This window comes from Pituophis catenifer, unplaced genomic scaffold (genome assembly GCF_029215685.1).
Source record: "Pituophis catenifer annectens isolate HBS135680 unplaced genomic scaffold, rPitCat1.0.hap2 SCAF_2, whole genome shotgun sequence".
Lineage (NCBI taxonomy): Eukaryota > Metazoa > Chordata > Lepidosauria > Squamata > Colubridae > Pituophis > Pituophis catenifer.
In genome coordinates this window covers 108406700-108433241 of record NW_027256882.1, presented here as the reverse complement: position 1 = coordinate 108433241, position 26542 = coordinate 108406700, and the positions used below count along the sequence as shown (strand labels likewise).

Genomic DNA, 26542 nt, shown 5'->3' with positions numbered 1-26542 from the left:
TTTCAAGTAAATCACCAATGGACTGTAACTTTTGAAAAATGTCTCACATTGATAGGTAATTTAGCTTTCATAAAATTGCACTCTACTCTATCCAGAAATGCATAATTTTGATACATCCTTGAAATGTCACTTATGATCCGTGATTAGAGCTCCTTTTTTTAAAGCTAGTTGTCTTGCTCTTAGACTCTTCTTTTAAATTATCTTGTCTCTGGACCCCTTGACTTGTCAATTTTTAGGGAACTAAAGCTAGATTAGATTCATTAGTAAACATGGACCCTTTGTCCCCAGCTGAAATATGACAATAATTTTTTTATGTTTTTCTGGGCATTATTGATCTTTTCTTTTTGTGATATTTCGGAAAAGGTATTTGTACTCCTTAAATTCCATAAATGTAACACATATGTGTACAAAAGAGGTGGAACTTACACTATGATACAGCATTCTCCATCTTGCTTTTTTTGTTCTGACCATTTCAAGTAATGCTCTTTTCAAACTCTCATATATTTTGTCTTTCCACACCACTTCTCCATTAGCACAATTCCTTGGGGTTACCTCTTTTATGTTTTCAGTTTAATCTTTTTTACTTAAAGACAATTCTTTGTTTTCTCTACAGCTTACCAAAACACTTTTTTTCAAATGCCTTGCAACTTAAAGAAGACATCCTAGCTTGTTTTCAGAGATTATATCTTTTATTTTCAAAGTTATCAAAATTTCAGGCATCTGAAATTTATTAAATTTATATGCCCTTTTCTCCCTGTTGAATGAATCTGGATGGCTTGTGCTGACTCCAGACCCTTAGCAACTCTTTGACTGAATATGATACATTCTTTAAACGTTTTTTCCATTTCCTTAACCTCTTTTTTTTTTTATCCTGCTCAGCTTACTTGGCTTATAAAGCCAACCACATCTGCTGCCTATAAGGTCAAACTTTATCATGTTCCTTTCATTCCACTCATCCCTTACATAAAATCCTGATGGACAAAAATGCCCTTTGCGGGCTAAATAAAATCTAAAATCTGAGATTTCGTAGGAATACTTTTAATGTATTTCAGTATTACTTTTCATACATTTTAGTGAACAGTATATATTAGCATATAAAAATCTGAAATAAGTTTTAAAAAATTAGCAACCGATTACTGTCACAATAGGCCCTTAAGAAACAGAAAATAATAGAAAATGGTGTTGCGAAATAGTTTGTCAAATGCAAATTTAAAAAGAAGAAATTTAAGATAAATGCATTTAGAAAGTTTACAAGAGGGAAGACAAAATGGAACTTTTCCATTCAGGTAACTAGACGAGAAACCAAGTAAAATTCTTACCAAACCACTTTTGCTCCTTTGAACATTAGTTTAGAGAGTTGATTAAAATATATCCAAAAATCATGTACATTCCTCCTATAATAATACTGTGTTTCCCTGAAAATAAGACCCTGTCTTATATTTTTTTGAACCCTGAAATAAGCACTTGGCCTTATTGCCGTGCATTCAAAAGCCCGATTGGGCTTATTATCTGGGGATGTCTTATTTTGGGGGAAACAGGGTATCATTTCAGCTAGCAGCTTGATTAGCTTGGTATAGTTAAACACACCTCTGAGTGAAGAATTTAAAAATATATCCAAGAAAGATATCAAAAATGTATTCTACAGTATGCCCTGTTAATTTTACTACTTGCCTTTTTGCTTCAATAGTAGTATTCTTACAAGTTGGCTCTTCAGCCAAGTATTAATATTCCGTATTTATTTGTTGTGTGCAATTAAGAACAAGAACTAGAAGCCAGCTTTTATATCATGCAAACCGCCACTTACATTTGCCTAGTTGTGCACTTATAAACAGCATTACTCTAAAAGGGGTCAGGTTGGTGATGTGATGGTATAATAGTAGAAAAACATTCCAGTTCTGAGGTTTACTTTTTTAAAAAAAAGCCTGAACAAAGTAATTTATTCTACACTATCAAGGGTTAGTCCCCTTGGATACTGTATAAATAGAGCATAGGCATATAAATAGAGAAAACAGAATGTCTCATTTGTGAAAGTGCTTAGAATGGGCAGTTTAAAACAGAAGATAAGCTTATGCTATGAAATTTATGTTTCAGCCATTGAGATGTACTGGCACACTAGCATATGGCTTTGAGCTTTGCAAATTGCAAATCCTATTTACAATGTAAGTAGCTAAACGAATTACTATTCTGATGCAGGGATGTGTATGTGACAAGGGTTTGCAGCCTTCTTTCTAAAAGGTATTAAAGTGTTATTTGATCCTCTGAAAATATTCCATTCTTTTAATTAATAAGGATGCTGCTGCATACCAGTCAGTAGCAGGAAATGAATATAATCTATGTAATTAGTATATGTAATAATTTAGAAGGTACACTATCATTTTGCTAGGCATCATTGCTTATTAGATAGATATTTGAATTTGGGGGACGCATCATGCTGAAACATCTGGGAGATGGTTGAGCTAGTCATTTAAAAGAATGTTGAGTTGCTTTGGGAGGAACTGGATTCAAATCTTTAGTCATTTAGGAGGCTGAATAGCCCTTGTGTATTTCAGTTTAATCTAAATAGAAAATGGCATAGGGCTGAATGGCAAATATGATCTTTTATTATAGCAATCAAGTGGTGAAAAATTAAAATATAATTTAACAAAGAACATGAATGGAATAAGATTATGATGTGAGAGAGAGAAAGGAAGAGAGAGACACACAGAGAGAATTGGTCTCTCTAATGGCCTTGCATGCTTTTCTTAATAATTGCAAATCCTTATTGTCATTTATATAGCGTTCTTGTTATATGTTTTATAATTCTGTGATTATATTATTATTCCCTGTAGTTTATGTTCCTGATGGACAGTGTATATTTCGAATTTTATGGTGCCTATTTAAGAATGTTATAAATATTACTCCGTGCTCATTCTGGAAGGTAGTTATCTTTGCTTTGCCAGTTTTATCTGATTTTATTATGACATAAATGAAATGCATTCATCATTATCCCCATTTCAAAGATGGGGAAATGAGGCTAGGAAAAAAGTATTTACTTAAAATATTAATGCATGTCTGGTATAAAATTTGAACTCTAATTTTCTGTATGGAATTGTGTATTTTCAGTGACTTCACCCAGGTGGGCATCATTGTAAATATGTCTTTCACTCATCTCATCAATCCATCCGAACTGTCAGAATTTAATTGTGCTCTTTACAACTGCTTCAAACTCTGATTCACTCCTAAGGCCTAATTTGGAACCAAATATCTGTCATGATTGTAGTTAGTGAAAAAGTACAGGTAGTCCTCAACCTATGACCACAATTGGGCCCAAAATTTCTAAGTTGTCAAGGGAGGCAGTTGTTAAATGAGTTTTGCCTCATTTTATGACCTTTTTTGCCACAGTTGTTAAGTGAATCACTACAGTTGTTAAGTTAGTAACCTGGTTGTTAAGTGAATCTGGCTTCCCCGTTGACCTTGCTTGTCAGGAGGTCGCAAAAAGAGATCACACGACCCCAGGACCCTGCAACCGTCATATATATGAGCCAGTTGCCAAGCATCTGGATTTTAATTATGTGCCCATGAAGATGCTGCAATAGTGGCAAGTGTGAAAAATGGTCATAAATTACTTTTTTCAGTGCTGTTATAACTTCGAACAGTCGCTAAATGAACTGTTGAAAGTCAGGGACTATCTGTATTCTTGTGATCGCTATCGTATAATAGTATAATAAAAATTCTGAACAAAACTTATTTTCATTTACCATATGGTGTAAATCCCTACTATCACAGTTTGTAATCCATGATTTCTAGCTCAGAGTATTTGTTTGTTTACTCAATATATTTAGATATTGCATACCTCTTAAAACTCCTAGAAAGAGATGTGAAGCAACTAAGCAAACCTTGGTTTCCTATGATGTAGGAATCCAATCTCTTTTTGATTCTGCAGTGTGTGCTGTCATTTGGCTTAGGGTTCTTCCTGACTTGGATAAAAGGATGACTGTCAGGTGAGAGATTATCTGGGAAGGTTCTTGGTCACTGCAGAAGTCATGAAATCCTAATCCAATCACAGCTCACACTGATGGCGTTGAAAATCAGTCACCCAGCACAAAAGCCTGAGAAACTCTGGAACTATATTTAGCTAGGTCACCTTAAAACTGTGCATCTCACTATGTTATCTGTCAATCTTTGTTTTTCCTTTCTTATAACTGGATATATGTGCTTGATTTATGCTGATTTATTAGTGTGAAAGATCATTGTGAGAGTTTTATGAGATCATTTTTCTTTTATGCCTAGATTGTTTAGAACCATTTAGTACATGGATGCCCAGCCTTTTGCCTTGTGTGGGTAGCGTTGAGTGAAGAGGAATTATCTTGGGCCGCATATAAAATATATAATATTGTTAATGTGTGTAGATCATAGTGTTGGAAATACAATCTTGTGGGGCTGCGTGACCCGTGGACCACAGTTTGGACACGCCTGATTTCGTGTGTTTACACAAGTGTACCTAAAAGGAATTAAGTGGAAGGAGGCAGGATTGTCCCTTCATTTCCAAGTACTTTAAAATCTTATAATCTTGGAGATTTCTCCCATTCCATGATCAAAGGAAAGCAGACAAAGTACATCCAAGGCTAACTCTCTTATCTCAATGCTACATCAAATTTATCTGTAGGGAAAGTATCAAACAGAGGCATCTGGGGAGGGGAGGGGTCAAACTGTGATAGCACAATTGGAACCTTCACCCTTTTGCAAATGCGTGAACAATGTACACACATACAAGCGGTATGACTTCAATTGCACAGCTTTAAATATTTGGTAGCAGGACACCGTTGGTACCAAATCAAATGTGATATTTGTTTCTAGCTTGGACTTCAATAAAACAAACCGTAGTGTTTATCAATACTTTATGTAACTCTAGTAATCACTGATATACAGTATAAATAAAATAATACAATAAAATAATGCAATGAAGGACACAGTTGTTTCTATCATGAAGTAGTGAATACTGAATATTTTCCCCAAAGTACTGGATGGATGGAAAGATGGATGGATGGATGGATGGATGGATGGGAGAATGTATACAAAATATTAACATTGTACAACACTTGCAGTCTCTTGCTATAAAATAATGATTTATGTGTTAAATAAATTTAGCTGATTCAGGCAACAGAAATGCACATCATGCTCTCAAGTTTGATTAACCTTTTGTTAATGATGAGGATGAGCTGAAAGCATGGGGGAGGGTGGGTGGAGGCTTTCCTGCCCTTTTCTGTTGGATTGTTTTGGATAAAATAAAATGACCGCTAGGACACAAATCAAATTAAGCTGTTTGGTGGGGGTATATTGACTTTGAGTATGTTTCAGTTTGGATTTTGGGGAGTTGAATAGAGTATATAATCAGAGAAAAGAGAAAGTGTAAATTTCCTCCTCTGCACCATTTTTTTAAAAATGTCAGCCTTTCAAAGTAGGCAAGATAAAAAAAAAAGGAGCAACAGTTATTTCAGGAATGTTCTTTATTGCTGCAAGCTTTAATAACAGGTTCTTGAAAACTTGTCATAGTTTCTCTCTGCTACATCTTTCACCAAGCAAAATCAGGATGGAATTGTGTTTCATTCGTATGTGTCTTTCCCAGGACTGGGTCTTTCTGAACCTCCTCCTCCCTAGGATTTCTTTTCCATTCATTTTTCCTTTCTCGAAACCCAATGCCAATTTACTTTCCCTCACAGATTAGTCTACCTGCTAGTTTATAATATAGAGACACATTAGTCAGACTCAACGATGAATGTAAACGAAATCATGACAGTTCAAGCATTCCAAAATTGAAGCAATATTTTGACGCCTTTCAACTAAGGCGATTCTAATTAGGAATTCCAATTGTGTTAAGTGCATCCAAACTGAGATATTTGATCAGGACAATATCTTTCTTCCTTGAAATTAAGAATTTAATATTTAGTACATCTAACTCTTACTTAAAACTTTGAAAAATAATGTTCATAAACACCACTGACTTCATGAGGTGACTACAGAGTAAATCATAATATGCACTATGAATAAATAGTTGCTATAAAGAAACTCCCTAGTATTCCGAACTTAAAATTAAGACAGTAAAGAACAGGAGAGTCAAAATAACCTTTATAAATGTTTTGATTTTGGTGTGTTTTAAAAGAATATTGATTGTGAAGCAAGTGAAGTGAATCAAAAAGCAAAGTTGTTGGCTAGCTGGGGAGAAAGACATGTGCTGAAACTTGGAAGTTTAAATAGAAAATCTATTCAGGATTGGCGTGAAGTATGCAATTTAATTGGGAACATCATGCATACTGGAATAGAAGAATGCAAATGAAGAGATGCATATGCAAAATATTATAGAAAAAAGATGAGTGTAATAGAAGTAAGTTTGGCAAAAAATCTCCAAGGTTAGGGTGAGGTATTCACTGAATACTGAAAAAACTTTGGACTTTAACTAGACACCATTTATCATAAGCAACTTGTGGCTATAGTATATTGTTCTATTTATCATGTAGAGATCCTAGGGAGATGAAATCTGTGCCTATTCTGCATTCAGTGAAATAATCTTTTACTTAGTCTGTTTGAAGGTTATGACTTCCATCATCTTCTCATCCATAAAGTACTTCTTTTCTAACCTTTTATGTGATTTGACTTACTAATTTTGCTAACCTAATGCCTGGCTTTATATAGAGTTAAGTGATGCTGGAAAATTCACTGGAAATCAATCATGCCACTAGCCTCCATTACCATGGGATATACTTTTCTAATGTCTTTAGAAAGCTGGAAATGAAATTTATCTTTGGTAATGACATTCACAAAATCAGATTGCATGTTTTCAGAATATATATATGTGTGTATATATACTCATGATAGGAAGGATAAAAGTATAATAGTTTAGCAGCAGAAATCCCACTCTTCAAAAAAGGAAAGAAAAAATGCTTATGTTCATTTATAAATAATACTTAGAACACATAATTATTTTGAACCTTTTTCAGATAATATCCTTGTAACAGTGGTGGGTTGCCCCCAGTTCCGACCGGTTCTATAGAACCAGTAGTAAAACCAGCGGGAGGCTCCGCCCACTGACCCTGACGCAGGGGTGAAATGCTCCCGGTTCGGACCGGCTCGGGCGAGTAGGTAGCGATGGCGGCAGGCAGTTCTGAGAACCGGTAGCAAAAATCCCTGCCCCCACCCCCATGCCCAGCTGAGCCGTGTGATTATCAGAGGCTTTTTTTTCTTTTAAATGGCTCTGACGAGCCAAGCTCTGACGATCCCAGTTGAGTTGCCTGCTAATCAGCCGCCCTGAGTCTCCGGAGAGGGGCGGCATATAAATTTAATAAATAAATAAATAAACTCAGCTTGGATTGTCAGACCCATTTAAAAGAAAAAAAGTTTTTTCTTTTAAATGGCTCTGACGATCCAAGCTCTGACAATCCCAGCTGAGTTGCCTGCTAACTGGTAGCAAAAATCCCTCTCGCCCCTCCCCCCCCAGCTTGCTTACCTTAGCTACTGGTCGCAACGCCTGCCTTGCTTCGCTTGCTGTAATACCTGCAATCCATTGCATCAGCAAGCAACTGAATCTCCCTGCCTGCAATCAAGCTCATTGGTGAGCAGCTCTATCTGCCTGCCTGCATTCCTGCCTGTCTTGTACCTTCTATTGCAGGGGTGTCCAACCTTGGCAACTTTAAAACTTGTGGACTTCAACTCCCAGCAAAGCTGGCTGAGGAATTCTGGGAGTTGAAGTCCACAAGTCTTAAAGTTGCCAAAGTTGGAGACCCCTGATCTATTGGGTAAATTTTTTTTTCCCTTTGGGAGCTTTAAAAAAAAAAGTTAATTGGGGTTTTTTTAGTTGTTCTTTTTTTAGACTTAGCCATTTAAAGTTTAGGAAGTTTTAAATTTAGCTGCTTTTATATAAAAATAAAAAATGAATTAAAATAAAATAATATTTGTGCAGCTTTCTGGGATTTAGTGTGTTTCTGTAGTGTTTCACTCTAACTACACAAACACACAAATTCTCACAAAGCTGTATGTGGAATTTTGTGTGTGTAAAGTGTGAAAGTTGTTTTTTTTTTTTGAGGCTTTTTGTGGCTGTGTGAGGTTCCTGCTTGTTGCAGACGCCATTTTGGGTCTAGCACAGCTGCTTTTACATTGTGGGTGAGCCAGTTGTGTTGTGTTGTGTTTTGTAGGTTAAAAAAGGGCAAAGAAGTGATATTGACTTGGCCATGCCCACCCAGTCACCTTACCACCAAGCCCCACCCACTAATTAAGCCACGCCCACAGAACCGGTAGCAAAAAAATTTAGATTTCACCCCTGTCCTGACGTCATCAGAAACGATCTGCGCATGTGCAGAAGCTTCTTGCGTGAGCAAAGTGAGCATGCGCACGCAATCCCGTTGCGAACTTGTAGTAAAGGTAAGTAGAACCCACCCCTGCCTTGTAGGTACTAATGCACTGAAATTGTCTCTTTTATGTATTCTGGTCAAGAGAGTGTCATTTAATTGAATAGAACTAGAATAAAGGAAATCCTTATTTATTTATATTCTGTTATATAGGTAGGAGGAGGATGTTCCTGTCATTCTGTTGTTCTCACCTTTTGCACTGTGTGCAAACTACAGCAATATAATTGGCATAGAATTCTACCGTAGTTTAATATTTAACTTGAATAAATTATGTGGGCTGGATGTTTCAACTTACTACTTCTCCAAGCAACATCATATATTGCCCGAAGAGGTTCCAGCCCTATATAATTCCATGACATTTACCTAATTTGCAGAACAGTCTCACTTCCTGTAGTTGTTCTTTTTCCTGATCAAGTAACATAAAAGCCAGCATATTTGTCAAAGGTGGATTGCCAGGTGAGGAATGGCGAATTCAACATGTTTCCAAATGGACCAGTGAGTAGAATGTTCCTACAGAAACTCTCCAGAAAAGAAGAGGATGAGAGATTGCCAACAACTGCATCTTGCAAGGAGAACATAGGACTGTGGTTTGAGATGGGAAAATAATGTGAAGAGAGATCGAATCCTATGGCAACATCTGAATGAATAAAAGACCAAGACTGTTAGAAGCAAAAGGAAATAATATAAAGCTGGTTTCTTTGACCAAGGCTAAATCAAGACATGTTTCTTTAAAGCTCTGGAAATCCTTTATGGACTTGTTGCTGACAAGTAATTGAAGTTGTGTGCTGCTGAGCTGACATTATTGTTGGTTTGGAATGCAAGTAACAAGTATTTAATTGCTGAGTTATATTTTAGATTTTAAATATACATAAACTTTTTTACTAGTCAAGCACACCTGCACTTTTAGATCTGGGATACAGAAAAAGCTCACCATGTGCTACTATATTTGCAATAGTTTCATCTTGCTACATCAGTACCTAGGAATAATGGCTAATTGTTATACAAACCTCCTTTTCTCTGATATGAAATTATATATCTTGTTCAGTGGCTAAAATTTTTGTTGCTTTAAAAGATGATGGCAATTGATGGAAGTCTGAAAATTGTTGTTTCTACTTTTTGATTAAGTTTTTGGTCATTTCATGACTGGTGATTAGAGTAAAATTGATCATTTGATTAAATATTATTTTATTTTTAATGTATGGTTTTATTTATTTGTTTATCAAATTTGTATAGAAGTACAGTACTGTTTATCTCAAAAATTATTTCAAACATTGAGTGTTATTTTTGTTTTGGGATGGGTTTTTTTTGGTAGAACAGCAAAGCGCAAATATAATAATTAAACTTATGATTAGTACCCAATTATGAGAAACTGTCCTTTTTCACATAGAAAAATTTAGAACAATTAAACCTGTAGGTTCTAACCATGTAGAACACTTGCCAAATCTCACATATCCATAGCCTCCTGTGGTCATGTGATCATCATTTGAGACCTCCTGTTGGCTTTTGACTGCTTATTGGAAGCTGACAGCGAACGTTGCAAATACACGACTCTGGGGTGCTGCAACATTATAATTGCAATCCAGTCACAAAACATTCAAATTGAGATTACATGATTGTGAGGATGATACAACAGTTGCAACTATGAGGACCCAATGTAAGTAGCCTTCATTCAGTGCTATAACTTTGAACAATTGCTGAATGGGTAGACATTAAACGAGGACATTAAGCACTTGTATAATTTAATATAATATAAAACTTAGCCTAAGTTTACTGTTTAGTGCTTCTATAATCGCCATTCAGCAGAACTATCATCATCATCATCATATCTAAACATGAACTTCAAATTTTATTTCCCATTGCATTGACTATCTGTCTTTAGTATAAATTTCAGCAGCTGTTTTTAGCAGGAATTTTTTAAATAGATTGGTAAATTTTTGCAAAATGTTCTTCAGATTATAAAATTTGTTGCTCAAGCATCCAAGAAAAATTGTTTATTTTCCTTGGGATTCTACTGAAATAAATTTATCAAGATATAATGAAAACTTTGAAGGATTACCTTTCTAACTGAAATAATCTATGTACAATTTTACAAATTAACAAAAATACAATTTAAGATATATGTCTGTTTCTTTATTAAAATTAAGATTTCTGTACCCTTAAGGAGCATGAATTCTCCAAGTAAAATTTTGTTGTTTCATAATGCTAATAAAACGTGTATGCCAATTATTTCATTTATCTCAACTGTTAAAGGCACTAAATCTTAATCTGAAAACTAGATGATCCCTTCAACACATAGTATTTATTTTGACATAAAATATGGGAGAGAATCTGATGATACTGAGATTAAATTACATAACTAAATTTTTGCTTCTGCAGATGTCAAGACAATCTAATCCTAAATAGGATTACATCCAGTGTGCTGTGCTTACGTGCTGACTGACTTTCATCAGTGATCAAACATGAATTTTGTAGCATGTGAAATTTCTGTCTTGGGGTTTATGAGGTGGAACCTCCAGAAGGATACTTACGACTTGCCATGCCAGTAATTTTTGTATTACAAAATCTCTCAATGCGAGATGACAGTATAACCTAATAAATCCTTAAAACTATAAAAGCTTTATTGGGTCAAGGTGAACTCTGCACATTTCTACACTGTCCTGTACAATTAAATGCTATAAGAAAAAATATGACAAATTGAAAAAGCATTGGTTGCAAGTCAGAATAAGCAAAGGGATTCATGTTACAAAGCATGATACTTCGGTTAGGTGGAAAATATATTTTATTTTTCATACTTTATCTATCTATCTATCTATCTATCTATCTATCTATCTATCTATCTACCTTCGAGTCATTTTTAACTCTTAGCAACTGCTTGGGCTAATCCCTGCAGTTTTTTTGCCAAGATTTCAGAAGTGGTTGGCCATTGCCTGTTTCCTAGGGACTAAGAAAAAAAATGACCCCAATTTCGACTCTCTTTAGCACAGTAGAGAATAGAATAGAACAGAACAGAACAGAATAACAGAACAGAACAGAATAGAATTCTTTATTGGCCAAGTGTGATTGGACACACAAGGAATTTGTCTTTGTTGTATATGCTCTCAGTGTACATAAAGAAAATAAAATACATTCAACAAGAATAAAAAGATACAACACTTAGTGATAGTCAAGGTTACTAATAAGCTATCAAATCGTACTAGGAAACAAAAAACAATATAAATTGAAAGATACAAGAAACATGGTTATAGTAGTAAGTGGAAAGAGATAGATAGTAGTAAGGAAGAATAATAATAGTAATACTGTCTTAGTAAATTATTTGACAGTGTTGTGGGAATTAATTGTTAAGCAGAGTGATGGCATTCGGGAAAAAACTGTTTTTGTGTCTAGTTCTGGTGTGCATCGTTTGAGGGTAGAAGTTTAAACAATTTATGTCCAGGATGTGAAGGATATTTTCACAGCCCTCTTTTTGACTCGTGCAGTATACAGGTCCTCAATGGAATGCAGGTATTACAACCACAACTTTTTACTTTTACACAATAGTATGTACAAGCCATTTATATAACAATAAACCTATCTAATTAGAAAAAACAAAATCAAAGTTTCATTTTTTTTTTATTTCAAGCACAAAATCCAGAAGCAATTTCAGAATATAAACAAGGTGAGATATATTCTGTATCTAGTTGGTGCCTTTTTCTTTCCTTTTCCCTCTTTACACATTTTTTTTTCTTTTCTCTCTCCCTCCTCCTAGTTTTCTATTACTTTTTTGAATATTTCTTTGTATTTTAAATTTGATAAACCAGTAAAAAAGTTAAAAAGATAAAGTGGCTGATTGATGGTCACCCAGCTGACTTCATGCCTAAAGTGGAATTAGAACTCACAATCTCCCAATTTCTATCCTGGTGCCTTAACCACTACACCAAACTGGGCTTCTGTAAATGAAGCTTCCTGAAAACCTGGACAATAGCCTCCACCTTCTGATTTGCTTATTAAATAGATGGGTGATGCAACTCACATGAATTTGTATGCTGGAATTGCTGGACATGTGAAATCTAGTTGAGTCTTACTCCCATTCTAGTAATGATCTACGCAAAAGAGTGGTCAAGAATTTAAAGCTTAACTTATATGACTTACATGAATAGGGGTCTAATATTAGAAGCAGGAGTCTAAAGATGTTCAGTCTGGATTTCAGACTTAAAGTGGGTTTAATTATTTGAGATAATCCAGATAATTAGATGTAAGTGTGCAAAAATGGCATGATCAAATACTAGGCAATTTCCAATGCCATTTGATGGTGAGACTAACACATGCAGTTTATTACAAAATTGCTAGAACATAATTTGGTATCCTAAAGATTCTATCACAAGTAATCTTTAGGACAGGGATGGACAACTATGGCAAATTTATGACCTGTGGACTCCCAGAATTCCTGAGCCAGTCTCCTGGGAGGAATTCTGGAGTCGAAGTGTACAAGTCATAAAATTATCATAGTTGCCTATCCCTGGTTTAGGATGATCTTATAGTTAAGTGATTGCAGGAGTTAGATATACTGTATACAATACAAAAATTTAGAACCTTTTTTTTTTTTTTTACCAAAGTCCTCTCTATGAAATATAGAAGGAGATGACTATAAAATGCCTTTTCTCTTGGAGGGATGGAACAGTATTTGCAACTTTAAAGACTCTCCAATATTACAAATATTGTTCTGTGCTGGAACAATTAAACATTTGTAGAAAATATAAAATGGTCTAAGGAAAAAATATATATTCTTCACAATTGCCATAGATCATTATGCAAATAAAGACTTATCTGTCATGCAGTCATTTTCCATAATCAATTCACCTTTCAGAATATTTACTAAATATTTTTTTTCCAGAAATAGCATACCATCATATAAGTGTTTAGAAAATATTATTTCATTTCTATAGATCAAGTTAAGATCACCTAGTCCTAGTTGGTGTTCTGTACTAACTGCAAATTCTTGCATTAAAATAAAATCTAGATGGATCTTATGTTATTTAGGATATATGCCAGCTGTATAACACCACTGTGAAACACGAATTTCACTGGCAAGATTGACTCCTTCCAACCATTGTTTTGCTTGTGATAACAGCAAGAATGGCACTTCTAAAGAAGTATTTCCCATCAGCACTGGTTCTGTATAATAATATACTTCAAAGAGTATGCAATAAATAAAGAAAATATCTGAATTTAAATTCCCAACGGTCTTGTGGCCTGATGTTCACATGCTGATGAGTTTTTAGCAATTGCTTAAATGAAAAATCTTTTTTTTTTCTTGGAGGTTATCATGAATAATGAAAGGAAGGAACAGTGGGAGGGAACCGTGCTGTGGCCAGAGGGGTAAAATCCCATGTAAGACATACTTGCAAAACTTATTTGAAAGACAATATAAAAAAAGCCCCTATGAAAACTTAAGGACAATGTGCTACTGATGAAAATTCCTTTTGAAAACAGTTTTGATAAATTAATCTCTTGGGTTGTTCCTGTTATAAATTGATTCAGTATTCAGGCTAAAGAAAAAAGACTGGAATATAAAATTAGGCTGACATTCCTGTGGCCTTCAGAGAATCCTGGTTCATTTCTTACCCAGGCAGCTCAGGAGTCAATTATACATGATATGCTGGTAAAGAGTACAAATAAAAAATTCTGGGAGGACATTTTTTGCTTTAGAGATCTTACCAGCATATGGATAAAAATTTGTCACTTCCACTGAATTCTACTGCATTCAGTGACCCTAAATACTTAATACATTCTCCTACAAGAGCAGGGCTAAAATAATAAAGTGTTAAGATGATGTAAGGCACCAGTTCAAATCATAGTTTTCTTTAAGCAAAGTTTTTTCATTAACATGGGATACATAGTTTTGAAATAAAAGCCAACACTCCACTTCTCTAAATAGGCAGGAAAATAGTTTATATCTGCTTTCATTACAGGTAACCCTTTACAAGCAGTAAAGATAAATCAAAATGTTCTATTAGACCTGTAGTTTTCCAGCTATGCTGCCCTTCAGGTTCAGTAATTCACAGATAATCTATAGAGCAGGCAGCCTCTCACATATTACTGTGTTTCTGAACAGCAAGGATGTCCATGCAAGGGGGAGAAATGGGATCAAAAGCACCAAGATGGCAGCCATGCTCCATTTCTACAGGAAATCCCCCTTTTTAACTCTCTCTTCAGAAGGCACCCCTGCATTTTGTGTGTAAAAGGAATATTCTGAGGAATATTGTTGAGAAGAAGGAAGTAAATACATCTTTCTAGATTTTGACCAGAGCAAGAATATAATTTGAAAGTGTATTTCCACAGGGCAGCTTCTACAATTATCCAAAGTTCTTCTTGAAGATGGAATAGAATATCACAAACATAGCCATTTCGGACAAATCAGTTCTAAGGAAAGAGAATCAGCTAGTAGAGTGATATATATTTATTTAGGGAATTATCTGCAGGGAATATGTGTACAATAATAGTACTAAATGGATTTTAAAAAATTCTATTTAGTTCAACATAGAAGAAAGATGCTATAGCCTCTGCTCACAAACTGAAACACCTTGAGCTTCAACGTTCCTCTAATTAAAAAATGCCATACTTTAATTTACTATAAAGAATAGAAATACTAGTTGATTGTCTCAGCTATTGACTCTCAAGTCCCAGTAAAGAAACTATGGCAATTTACATTGGAAAATGTACTGCAGTAATTCCCTGAAGAGAGAAGCAGCAACAAAATGAAATCAGGCTGGAAACTCTAGTTACCAATCTAAATAACTGAACAAAATATAGTTAATGTTCTTTGTTTCCAACGTGAATGTGGACCTCGTTGTCTTTTCCCTGTTCCCAAAGTCACAAAACTCAGATTGTCTTTGGTTCAATATCTTTTTAATGTCTTCAGACCCTATTTATGACCCAAGCAAATACTTTATATGGGATTTGCACAATTCTGATTTCATCAAAAACTCAAGAGGCTTCTCCCCACCCTCAATTTAAGAATAATGAAAAACAATGGAATAATCAGTCATTATGTGGGAATGAAGATTTTTAAACGGGCCTCAATTTGGTTTATTTTTCACTTTTAATGGATTGTTATGTTATTACTATATTTACCGTCCAGTGTTTGATGGATACCGTAGATAGGTGGCCATATACAGTAAATGTTACAGATAGATAAGCAGACAGCTTTGTACTGAAGGTGAAAATGCTCATCATCTGTTGAAGTAAATATACACCTCCCCCCTCATAAATAATTATAAATCATTTGTGATTAGGGGAACATCAATTTCTACCACAAGGTTCATCAAATAGCCAATGGAGGTCAAACTCATAGTTGGCACTATCACTGCTTACCATAGATACTATAAAATGGAGACTGAATTGCACAATTTTCATCTGACGCCATCGCTGGCTATTGGGGGCGAATCACTCGCCCCCACGGAGAGGGCTCGTAACTTGGGCGTCCTCCTGGACGCACGGCTGTCTTTAGAAGATCATTTGATGGCCGTGGCCAGGGGGCCTTTTTATTGGGTTCGCCTGATACGCCAGTTACGCCCCTTTCTAGATCGGGACTCCCTACGCACAGTCACTCAGGCACTCGTCACTTCCCGCCTGGACTACTGCAACGCTCTCTACATGGGGCTCCCCCTGGGGTGCACCCGGAGGCTCCAGCTGGTCCAGAACGCGGCCGCGTGGGGGATTATGGGGGCAACGAGGCGCTCCCATGTGACACCTCTCCTGCGCGAGCTGCACTGGCTCCCAGTGGTCTTTCGGGTGCGCTTCAAGGTGTTGGTGACCACCTTTAAAGCGCTCCATGGCTTAGGGCCGGGGTACTTACAAGACCGCCTTCTGCCACCAATAGCCTCCCACCGGCCAGTACGCTCGCACAGAGTAGGCCTCCTCAGGGTGCCGTCCGCCAGACAATGTCGGATGGCGACTTCCAGGGGGAGAGCCTTCTCTGTGGCGGCGCCCACCCTCTGGAACAACCTCCCCCCAGAGATATGTACAATAACAGACCTCCAGATTTTTCGTCGGGCCCTGAAGACCCATTTATTTCAACTAGCTGGGCTGGCTTGAGTTAAATTTTAAATTGATTTTAAATTGGGTTGTTTTAATTTACGGCCAAAATATTTAATTATTTTAAACTGCTTTTAAATTTTGTATGATGTTTTTTACTTTGGCTGTTCACCGCCCTGAGTCCTATTTGGAGAAGGGCGGTATAGAAATAGGAACAAATAAATAAATAAATAAATCTCTGGTACCTGAAAATTGACGGATGGTATAAAAATGACAACATTTTAAGTAGCCCTTGCAGGCCTCAAAGTAGAAATCTGTGAAGGAAACCTGGAGTTCAGAGACACTAAATTGGACAAGTCTATGGAAGAAACTGCACCTCATTGACCTACTCACCATCCGTGGATGATAGTTATCATTTGGAGATATATAGACAACGGACTATGAAAATGACCTGTGAACAATGCACAATGCTCTTCTTCAGGATTAACTCCCAAAACGGCATTGATAAATAGACGCCCTAACAGGAAACAAGGCCTTTCAGTGAATACTGTAATCACTACTTCTTGTGAACAAACAAGGTAAAGTCTACTATTGAAAAACCAGCTAATTTAGATTTTCCGATAGAGATCTGACAAAGTCATTGCAACATCAAGATGCAGTTCCAAAGTGCAGTTTACTGTGGATACTATTTTTTCCTATTCCTCCCTTATTTATTGGATTTTTTTTCCTGTTTAGCCTATAGATTAGGTAACTATTGATTGTTAACCAAAATGACATCTCTGCCCTCAGAAACTCTAGTTTCCATACATAGAATTCTTAGGAGTATTGCCTCTAGATTCCTTTAACCCAGGGGTGTCAAACTCAAGGCCCGGAGGGCCAGATCCGGTTCTTAGATCTGGCCTGTGGGGCTGCCCTGGAAACAGCGAAGACTGGCCTGTGACACCTTTGCCAGCAAAAATGGAGCTCCATTTTTGTTGGCAGAGGGTTGCAGGAGGCCATCGCAGCCGAAAACAGAGCTTGGGAGCCCTTTTTCGCTGGCAGAGCACTTGGGCCGCCACAGGCACTCCCAACACGAGTGATGTTGAGCTGGCCACACCCACCCCAGCCCCTCGAGGTCAAAGACAATCCTGATGCGGCCCTCAAGGAAACTGAATTTGACACCCCTGCTCTAACCTGTTTATTAGCTATCTCTTTGGTCCCTTATTATGAGACGGTAGCAGCAAAAATACTTAATTTAACAAAAATGCTGATTTTAAAAGTGAAGTCAATAATGTTAACATAACAAAGTAGGCATATATAAAACTTGTTTAGTCTGATTATGGTTTTGTGACACAATTGAATGGTCATGATACAAGGTATATTTAGACCAGCTTTTTAAAAATTGGATTGGAGGGTGGGGAGTTATAGCACTTTGTTCCAGAAAGTCTAGCTTTTCTGACCTTATTTTGGATATATAGCGTTTATATGTTATAAAACAAGTTCTGGGAGACCTGGCGAGGGTCAAGATAAACCAATATAATTGAAAGAATTATGACAATGGTATCATTTGTTTAATTTCTTATGTCATTTTATATCAGGGATGCAAAAATGTGGCTCTGGAACCATACATGTCAGCTACCCTTTTGGGACCTTTTTGGGTTTTGAAAGACACAAAATAGATTAAGCTTGTATTCTTAAGAGCAAAGTGAAGCGCAGAGCTCCCAAGGTGACAGAAGTTGTGTGAGAGATAGATAGATAGATAGATAGATAGATAGATAGATAGATAGATAGATCGAACAGAATGTCAGTCTTTAAATATAAATAAGGAAAGATTATTCTCCTAGGAACTGAAGATTTATGTAAAAGCTACTGCTTTCTGATTCATGTACTCATATAATACCAGCCACATGCTACTCCTATGTGATTCTCTCTCCCCTCCTACCCCCCCTGTCTGTCTGTCTGTCTATCTATCATCTATCATATAGCATTTTTTTCTTCAGTGGGAGGTTTCTAAGATGGATATTTAAAACAACACAATAACCATTGTTCTGACAATGCAATGTATACTGTATAATATACTGTACCTTAAGATAAAAATATTAAGTGCTGAATTCCAGATCTCATTAAAATATCATGAGAGTTCAGGTTTGGGCATAGATTTTTGAATTTATTTTGGCTGACAGTGATTGTCCAAATACCCAGCCATAGAAGTTATTTTTTTAGAATGTGCATCTGGTTCTTTGGCACACGTACAGTTGGCGTGAATGGAAGTAGAGACATTTAGCAGACCAGCTACCCACTTAGTAACCATTAAAATGAGATGAGTACTGCATTGTGTTGGCCTTGTGCCTATTATTGCCTACTACAACTAAGAGTGCAATCTGAGGGAAGGACTGAAATAAAGGATGGCCATAGCGGGGAGGATCACCCTTTTTTCAAGTCTTTTGCAGGTAGGTTGAAGAAGCAGTGGCTGCTATTTCCAATTTTTAACTGTTAGTCAAATATATGGCTCTTTATTTTGTGATGGAAGTTAATAGGAAATGTACCGATGCATTATTGTCTGATAAGATGGACAGCATACAAGAATTGGGAAACAAATAATAAAAATACAGTTTCCTCCCCTGATTTAACAAAAGTGCATCCAAGGAAAGTAGGCATTAAACAGGACATTTTCAGTGATATATGTACTGTTTCTCCAGATGCAGATTCAACAAACAAGGGACTGGCCCTTTTTGGTTTCCAATATTGTTATCCTGGCATGCCAGAAGATGCAAGTGAAGTTTCTGATCGTAGTGTGAGATTATACACAAGGGAATTGTGTCTGTACTGTTATTTTCATCTTCCTAAGGAATGTTTATGTTGGTTCATGCCCTACTTTGAGGGGGCAGTTTATAGCATATTGAGAATTACTGCTGTCAGATGGCAAGCTGCTTCAAGACAAATAAAGTCTCTTCTTGTATATTCTATCCCAGGGTGCCGTGACTTCTGTTCGGCGTAAACGTGTAAAAGTAGAGAACATACTTGTTGTTGGAGACCATGTAGTGATACAGAAACCCCCAAGTCAATCTCTGAAACTTCTAAAGAAGTCTTTGAAAGCGTGAGACGCTTGAGAATTGCACCAGGAAATGAAGAGATATTAATTAGGTAGACTTCATTTGAAGTGCTTTTGATCATTGTTTTCTTTTCAAAATGTGAGAATACTGCCATTTCCTGAACACAGATCAATCTGTAGGCTAGCAAGGAATATATTCAAACCAGTTGTGTGCATTTGGGAATCATATCTTTAATTTCTCTGCAGTTTATATGCACTATGCATTTTTGCTATTATCATTTCTTCCTATTGTTTGTCTGTTGCTATAGCAGTATACCTAGTACATGTTGATGTCATCAGCATCCATGAACTGTCATATATAGTTCTTGCAAACATCAGACTAAAGTCTCACAATTCTTTCTGATACCTAATACTATTCTGCCCCAACATTACTGTCTTTTGTGTGCAGAGCAATACTTTCATGTCAAGTGTGTGACCAACTGTTTTTTTTTTTTTTTATCAAGACCAGTTTTTCTTCCCAATTGATTTCCTGGTTGTTTAATTGTTGTATGATGGTCTTTCCTTGTTCTTTAGAATAAAGCACCAATGATTATTCACAATTACCTATCATGAGTTGGACTCCCTCTGAGACAAGACTTTTCAGAATGGCTAAGTGTATCTCCCCAATTACTGTATATCTCATGCAGCTACTACATACAATGGGGCTACAAAGGAGGCCTGTCTTTTGGTTCATACGGTCTTCCTTCTTACCTGGAAGAACCTCTCACATACCGTCTCTATATATCTGGGTAAAGTCATTCACCAGATGGTCCCTCATATATCATGAGAACCAGTGTAGTAGCCTCAAGTTGGCTGCAGGTAGTCCTCCCTTAACAACATTTGTTCAGTGGCCATTCAATTATAATAGCACTGAAAAGAAAACTTGTAGCCAATCCACTAAGTTCCAGCCACTACAGCGTCCCAGTGTTACATGATCGCAGTCTGGGTGCTTGGCAACCATCTTCCACTTATGATGGCTACAGCATCCTATGGTCGCCTTATCAACATTTGTGAACTTGCCTGACAGTTTCTCACGAGCAAAGTCGTGAGTTTTAATTGGGCCAAATTTATATATCTTTTAATTGTTTTTTAATATTTGTCCTGCATGTTTTTTAATTTTGGCTGTACACCGCCCTGAGTCCTCAGGGAGAAGGGCGGTATAGAAATTCAATAATAATAATAATAATAATAATAATAATAATAATAATAATAATAATAATAGTCAATAGGGAAGCCAGCAGAAAAGGTTGCTACTTGCTCTAGTACTGTGATGGCGAACTTATGACACGTGTGCCAGAGGTGGCATGCAGAGCCCTCTCTGTTGGCACGCGCACTGTCACCAGCTGATCTTCTGGTTTCCGGTGCACACATGCACGCTGACCAGTTGGTCTTTGCGGGTGCCAGAGTACTGGAAAACTGCCTGAAAACAATGAAAAACCAGGCCATTTTTCAGACTGTTTTTCGGGCCGTTTTTGGTCTGGAAAACAGCCCGGAAAATGACCCCAAAAATGGCCTGAAAACTACAAAAAAAAAAAAAACTGCCAAAAAACAGGCATGCACGCGCCAGCCAGATGGTTCCAGTTTGGGCACTCGATCCAGAAAAGGTTTGCCATCACTGCTCTAGTAAATCACTCTCAGCCTCCTCCACCCAGCAGCAACTCACCCTCCAGTCCTACTCTGCTTGTGCCACGTGCTGTGCCTGCCTGCTTGCAAGCCACCTGAAATTTGCATAACGACTCAAAATCTCACTTAACAACAGTGATGGAGATTGCCATAGTTAAGCAATGTGGTCACGTGACATCACATTTTTCAACTGCATTGTGACAGAAATTTCACCCTCTTTACTATCGTTAACTGAGGACTGGGGTCTGTGTACCAGGTTTCCTATGCCAGCAGCCTGGTTCGTGTGTTTTGCATTGATTGCAGTTTCCAAGATGTCTTCAAAGGCAACCTTATAGCGACCAAGTATGTACATGTACTCCTTGATTTATGACCGCAGTTCAGACCAGAAATTGGGATGTAAGTGAAGTGATTTTATGACTCTTTTTGCCACAGTCATTAAGCAAATGTGGTTATTGTACACAGTGGTGGGTTGCTACTGGTTCGCACCAGTTCGCAAGAACCAGTAGTAAAAATTTGTAGTAGTTCGGAGAACCGGTAATAACATTGGCTGGCCACGCCCCCGAACCAGTCCCTGGCCCGGTCGCAGCTCACTTACCCCACCCACTTCATCAGAGGCTTTTTTTTTTTTTTTTAACTTTTAAAAGCATTTTTCTCTTCGGCCGAAGAGGTTGTAGTGGGAAAAATGCCTTTAAAAGCCTCTGGCGATCCCAGCTGAGTTGCCTGATCGTCAGAAGCTCCTAAAAGCATTTTTTCCTACAACCTCTTAAGGTTGTAGAAAAAATGCTTTTAAAAGTAAAAAAAAAAAAAAGTTGGTCACGCCCACCCAGTCACATTACCCCCCACCAAGCCACGCCCACAAAATAAGCCATGCCCACAGAACTGGTAGTAAAAAAATTTAGAACCCACCCAATTGTACGTGTGAATCCCAATGGGTCACATTAGTGCAGAACCTTACAGCTGGAGGTAAAGATGACTGGTTGCCACACACCTGACATGTCATATGACTATTTTCAACAGCCAGGCCATAAAGCATCCATTCCATGATTATTATAAATGCAAATGATTATTAAGCAACCTGTTGTAAGTTGACTACCTGTAGTGATGAGAATGCTAGCTACTGCTACCAAGTGTAGCTGTAAATGTATTAACTAATTGTCATTTTGGATACACATGCGTGCGCGCGCACACACAAACACACTGATGTCAAGAAATACCAACTGTTAACATAATCAACATAAGTTGTACTTTCAATTTAAAGAAAAGTGATAAATTCTATTTTGTGTATTCTTGGGTGTGTCTTCAAGTCAGTGTTCACTCCTGGCAACTGCCTGGACAAGTCCCTGTAGTTTGCTGGTAATAAACAGCCGGAAGACAATACACAATCAGTCTCCTTAAGACTGATACTGTTTTCATTTTAGAAAAACGAAACATGTTAATTGGCAACAACACCCAAGAATCATGAAAAATGCAACAAAGCCAGGCCAGGATGGTAACGTGTACCAAGAACAACCCAAACAAAAATGCCATAGATAGAACCCTTTATATTAACCATTTTGAGGGCGATGCACGTTGCAGGATATGGCAGCCAGAGATTGTGTGCAGTTGCTATGGTCAATGATTCATCCTTTTATTTATTACCTTTATATCCATCTTCTCCTCTAAGGAACAAGGTGACATACATGGTTCATTAGAAAAAGAACTCTCTCCCTCAAAAGGAAAGAGAGAGGCACATTATGCCGTAATTAAGACCAAATGAAACATCATATTGTGAGCAAGCTTATTAAATTTACAATTAATTTTTCTTCAAAGTACAGGTTAAGGAGAAAATGTGGGGGTGAAGGGAGTCATTGCAAGGACTAGTTTCCTTGTGAAGAATAGAGGTATCTAGAAGCTATGCTTCCAACAGAATATTGTGTTACACTATCTTGTTTACTGCATAGCAAATATTATTGGGTATCCAGTCTTGAAAATTAGCTTAATGTGGGTCCGAGAATCATTTTGACATTTAATTCCAGTGGTAGAAATATCTTCCAAGTGATAATTTATGCTGCTAATCATGGCCACTCATGGTCCAGGATGGAGGTAGGCAAGAGGTTGGACAGCAAGGGAAGACAGGAGGGAAGATGTGGTGTTTGACCTCTTAAACTTTCGATATGAAAAAGAAGTCTGAAGAGGACTTTTACTAAGCAGTTCCTCTTTTAAGTTTTTATGGACACAACTTTTGAAAAGGGAAAGGTTTCAAAATGAGTAAATTACGACGTGTGGGTTTATTTTATATTCAGGAGAAAGCCAGAGAGTTACTACTAGGCAGATGAACCTCCCTACCCCATTTCCTTAGAACTGCCAAGATTTAAAAAAAACTCCTGATTCCACAACCATCGACTGCCTGAAGATCTTTTAAGGCAGGGGGAAAAAGCTCGGTCAGAAAGGCGTTTAGGTGGATCCTAAACATTTTGCGCAGCACTGGGAAGAGAGAAAGCTACTTTCTCGCCAAGTCGCCGCCCGCGTCCGTCTCTAAACTAACCCGGCCTGGCGACGCCAGCATTGACCCTACCACCGAGCCACGGCCCCTTTCCCAAGGACTAAGCCGAGCCCTCATAAGCAAAGGCGTCTCGGATTGCCCCGCGCTCCGTCCCTCAGAGCAGGAGATCAAACGACCGAAGACCGACGGCGGCACGACCACTTCGACGGCGGCCCTTCCACGTGACCGTCACTACTGTTCAGGCGGGATCGCGCGCGCGTGGGAGCCGTGGAAGTCTCCGGTGCTGGAGTGGTGGTGAGAACGACAGCAGCCTCGCCTCGCCGCCTCTCCCCGACCTTTCCTCGGCGCGCTTTCGAGCCGGTCCCTTCAGGGGTGGTCCTCGGAAGCTCCACTGCAGCAGAAAAAGCTGCTCCCGCGCTTGGGGGAAGAGTCCCGGGGCCGCCGCCGCGGTTGGCCAAAGCCGAACTGTATGGGAGGAGCCTGGGCTTTTAATGCACCATAAGGTTCCGGCAAGCCGCCGCCGCCGTTACCGCAGAAGCCCGAGCGGTCTCCTGCAGTAGCAAGCAGCGGTGGCGGCGCGCTCCCTCTCCGCCCGCCCGTGCCTCGGTCTCGGCGTGCTTTTGCAGCAGAGCTTAGAAAGAAGCCGCCCCGCTTGCCGCAGCGGCGCCAGCTCTGCCCCTTGAGAGAGAGAGACCCCCCCCCCGGTTCCCCTTGGCAGCGCGTGGGGCCGGGGATTTGGCGTGGCAAGCCCATTACTTCCCCGCCTCCCCCTCAACCCGCCCCCCCGCCCGCTGAAATTGCGCTAAGGGGAAAAAAAAAAAAACCCGAGCGCGCGAGAAGGAGGATTGGCGCCGGAGCGCTGATCTTTGCAGTCCACGCGGACACCATTTTGTGACCGGCGGCGTTTGGTGACTTGGGCATCCCTGGGAATTGCTGCATGCGGAGGAGAGCTCGCCAGCCACAAGGGGAACCTGTTGGGCGTCGCGATCGAGAAGTAGCCCAGTTGCGGCACTTCGCCTTGGAACTGGGGATTGCAGCAGCCTCCCTGGGCATCGGGTCTTGCGCGGCAGCGGCAGCCTTGGGAGGAGGGAACTTGGAGCTTGTGCAGCAGCAACGGCGAAAACCGCAGCCCCAGCAGCAGCAGCAGCAGCAACAGCAACAGCAGCGGGCGGCGAAAGAGAATTGGACCTTGCGCATCCCCATTCCTGGGTGGAGGCGAAGGAGGTTTGCACCTTTGCGCCAACGGCAGGAAGAGAAAGGGGCTTGGACCTTTGCGACAGCAGCGTCCCTGGCAGGAGGAGGAGGAGGAGGAGGAGGTGAAAGCTTGCTTGCTTGCGTTTTTTTTTTTTTTTTTAGTTTTATTTTATTTTTTCCTTGCAGGGCAGAGAAGCATGTTAGTCTCAATGCAGCTCCCCTTCCCTCCTCGCCGCTAATCTCAGTCGTGGTGGGGCGATGATGGATACTTGCCTGCCTGTTCTCACTTCCCACAAAAGTAAGCCCGCTGTCAATGGAGGAGGACATTGATACCCGCAAGATAAACAACAGTTTCCTGCGCGATCACAGCTATGCAACAGAAGGTAATGTAAGGCCAAGCGGGGTAGTAGGAAAAAAAAAAAAGAGAGATAGAGAGAGAGAGAGCAGGTCCGTTCCGCTGCGGGGAGGCGCCTTGCCAAAGCTCAGCTCAGAGGCACAGATCCGGCAGCAGAATGGCGCGGTACTGAATAACAATCGAGCCTAGGGCGGATCGCGGAGAAGTAGTAGTGGCGGCGGCGGCGGCGGGTGAGACGGCGTTCAGGAGAGCAGCGTGGAGTTATACCGGGAGCATATCGTCAGCTATGCTCGGAAATCTTGGCCGCCCAGCAGCAGGTGGATCAGGAGGGAAGGTCCCTCGGGCAATGTGTGTGAGCCATCTCTAGGTGATGTCAGCTCCAATTCATCAGGGCCCTTGATCATAACCTCCTCTCTGTGTCAGCAGCCTAGCTTAACCCTCTCCTGGGGGGGGAGAGGGGGGTGTCAGGAAGCATTCCTTGGGGCCTGCTGAACCCAAGAATCAGGGTGGCCCTTGGAAACAATGGAGGCTCATAGGGATGAATGGCAGATGAGAAGGAATGTTGACCCTGTTGGGTACCATTGAAATCAATGTGACCTGTGAATAGGTGATCAAGAAACCAGGGAGTGGATCCTGGGAGTGGGTGACAAGAAAAGCAAGCCTTATCAATCCTTAGCTATTCCTTCCTTTCTTTATCATTGAAAAACTTACTTTTGATGTTTCCTTCTATTTCTTCTTTTGCATCATGGTGAAAGCATTTCTTTTAATTAAAATATGTTTTTATTAAATGTGTTCATAATCCAGAGGTTAGAATGACAGAGGCCTCCACCCCCTCCCGCAAGGCAAGCCTGGAAGTGGGTTGACCTCTTTTCCCCAAAAAGGAAAGGCATGGCAATAGGATGGTGCCCTCTGGGGGTTGGAATGAGAGACTTAAAATAACAAAATGCCCTCATCATCTCTTAGAGTGGGATTGCTTTCTTCCCGACCAGGGAATGACAGAATTGGGGTGGTGGCTTTTGAAATTGATTGCTCTTCAGAGCACTGAGACAGATCCAGGACTGGAATGATTGACATCCAAAACACACATACACAAATTCAGAATACAAGGATAATCTGGGAATTGGATGGCTCCAGGGATGTAGAGAAAAATGAGCTCTAGCTCATTGTTGTTGGATTTTTCCACTTCAAAGGAGAAGTCATGTTTTCAGCTGATGAAGATTTTACTATGAAACTATAGAGAGGCTGTAATGCCTTTAGTGCTAGTTTTCATTAGAGAAATAATTTTAATATTTATGCTAGAACATACACTGATTCTAACCCCAATTATTTCTCTCTAGCTCTGGACCAAGAAGTATTTGAATATGCTTCTGTTTTAGTTCATTGACATCACAACCAAACTACCTTTCTTTATTTTTTAGTACTCTGCA

The 26542-nt window shown here is 39.0% G+C and overlaps 1 protein-coding gene across 3 annotated transcripts in view; it reads left to right on the top strand.

The window, feature by feature from the left end:
- The window catches only part of PPP2R2B (protein phosphatase 2 regulatory subunit Bbeta), a 254662-nt gene that overhangs the window by 72091 nt on the left and 156029 nt on the right, over positions 1-26542 (top strand). The window contains exon 1 of one of the 3 annotated variants that reach the window (XM_070933948.1): positions 25053-25143. The exons of the other annotated variants lie outside the window; for them this stretch is intronic. Within the exon in view, the coding sequence (XP_070790049.1) occupies positions 25074-25143 (70 nt within the window). The 5' untranslated portion in view covers positions 25053-25073. Of the gene's footprint in view, positions 1-25052; positions 25144-26542 lie in introns of those variants that run through there. 3 annotated transcript variants of the gene reach the window in all.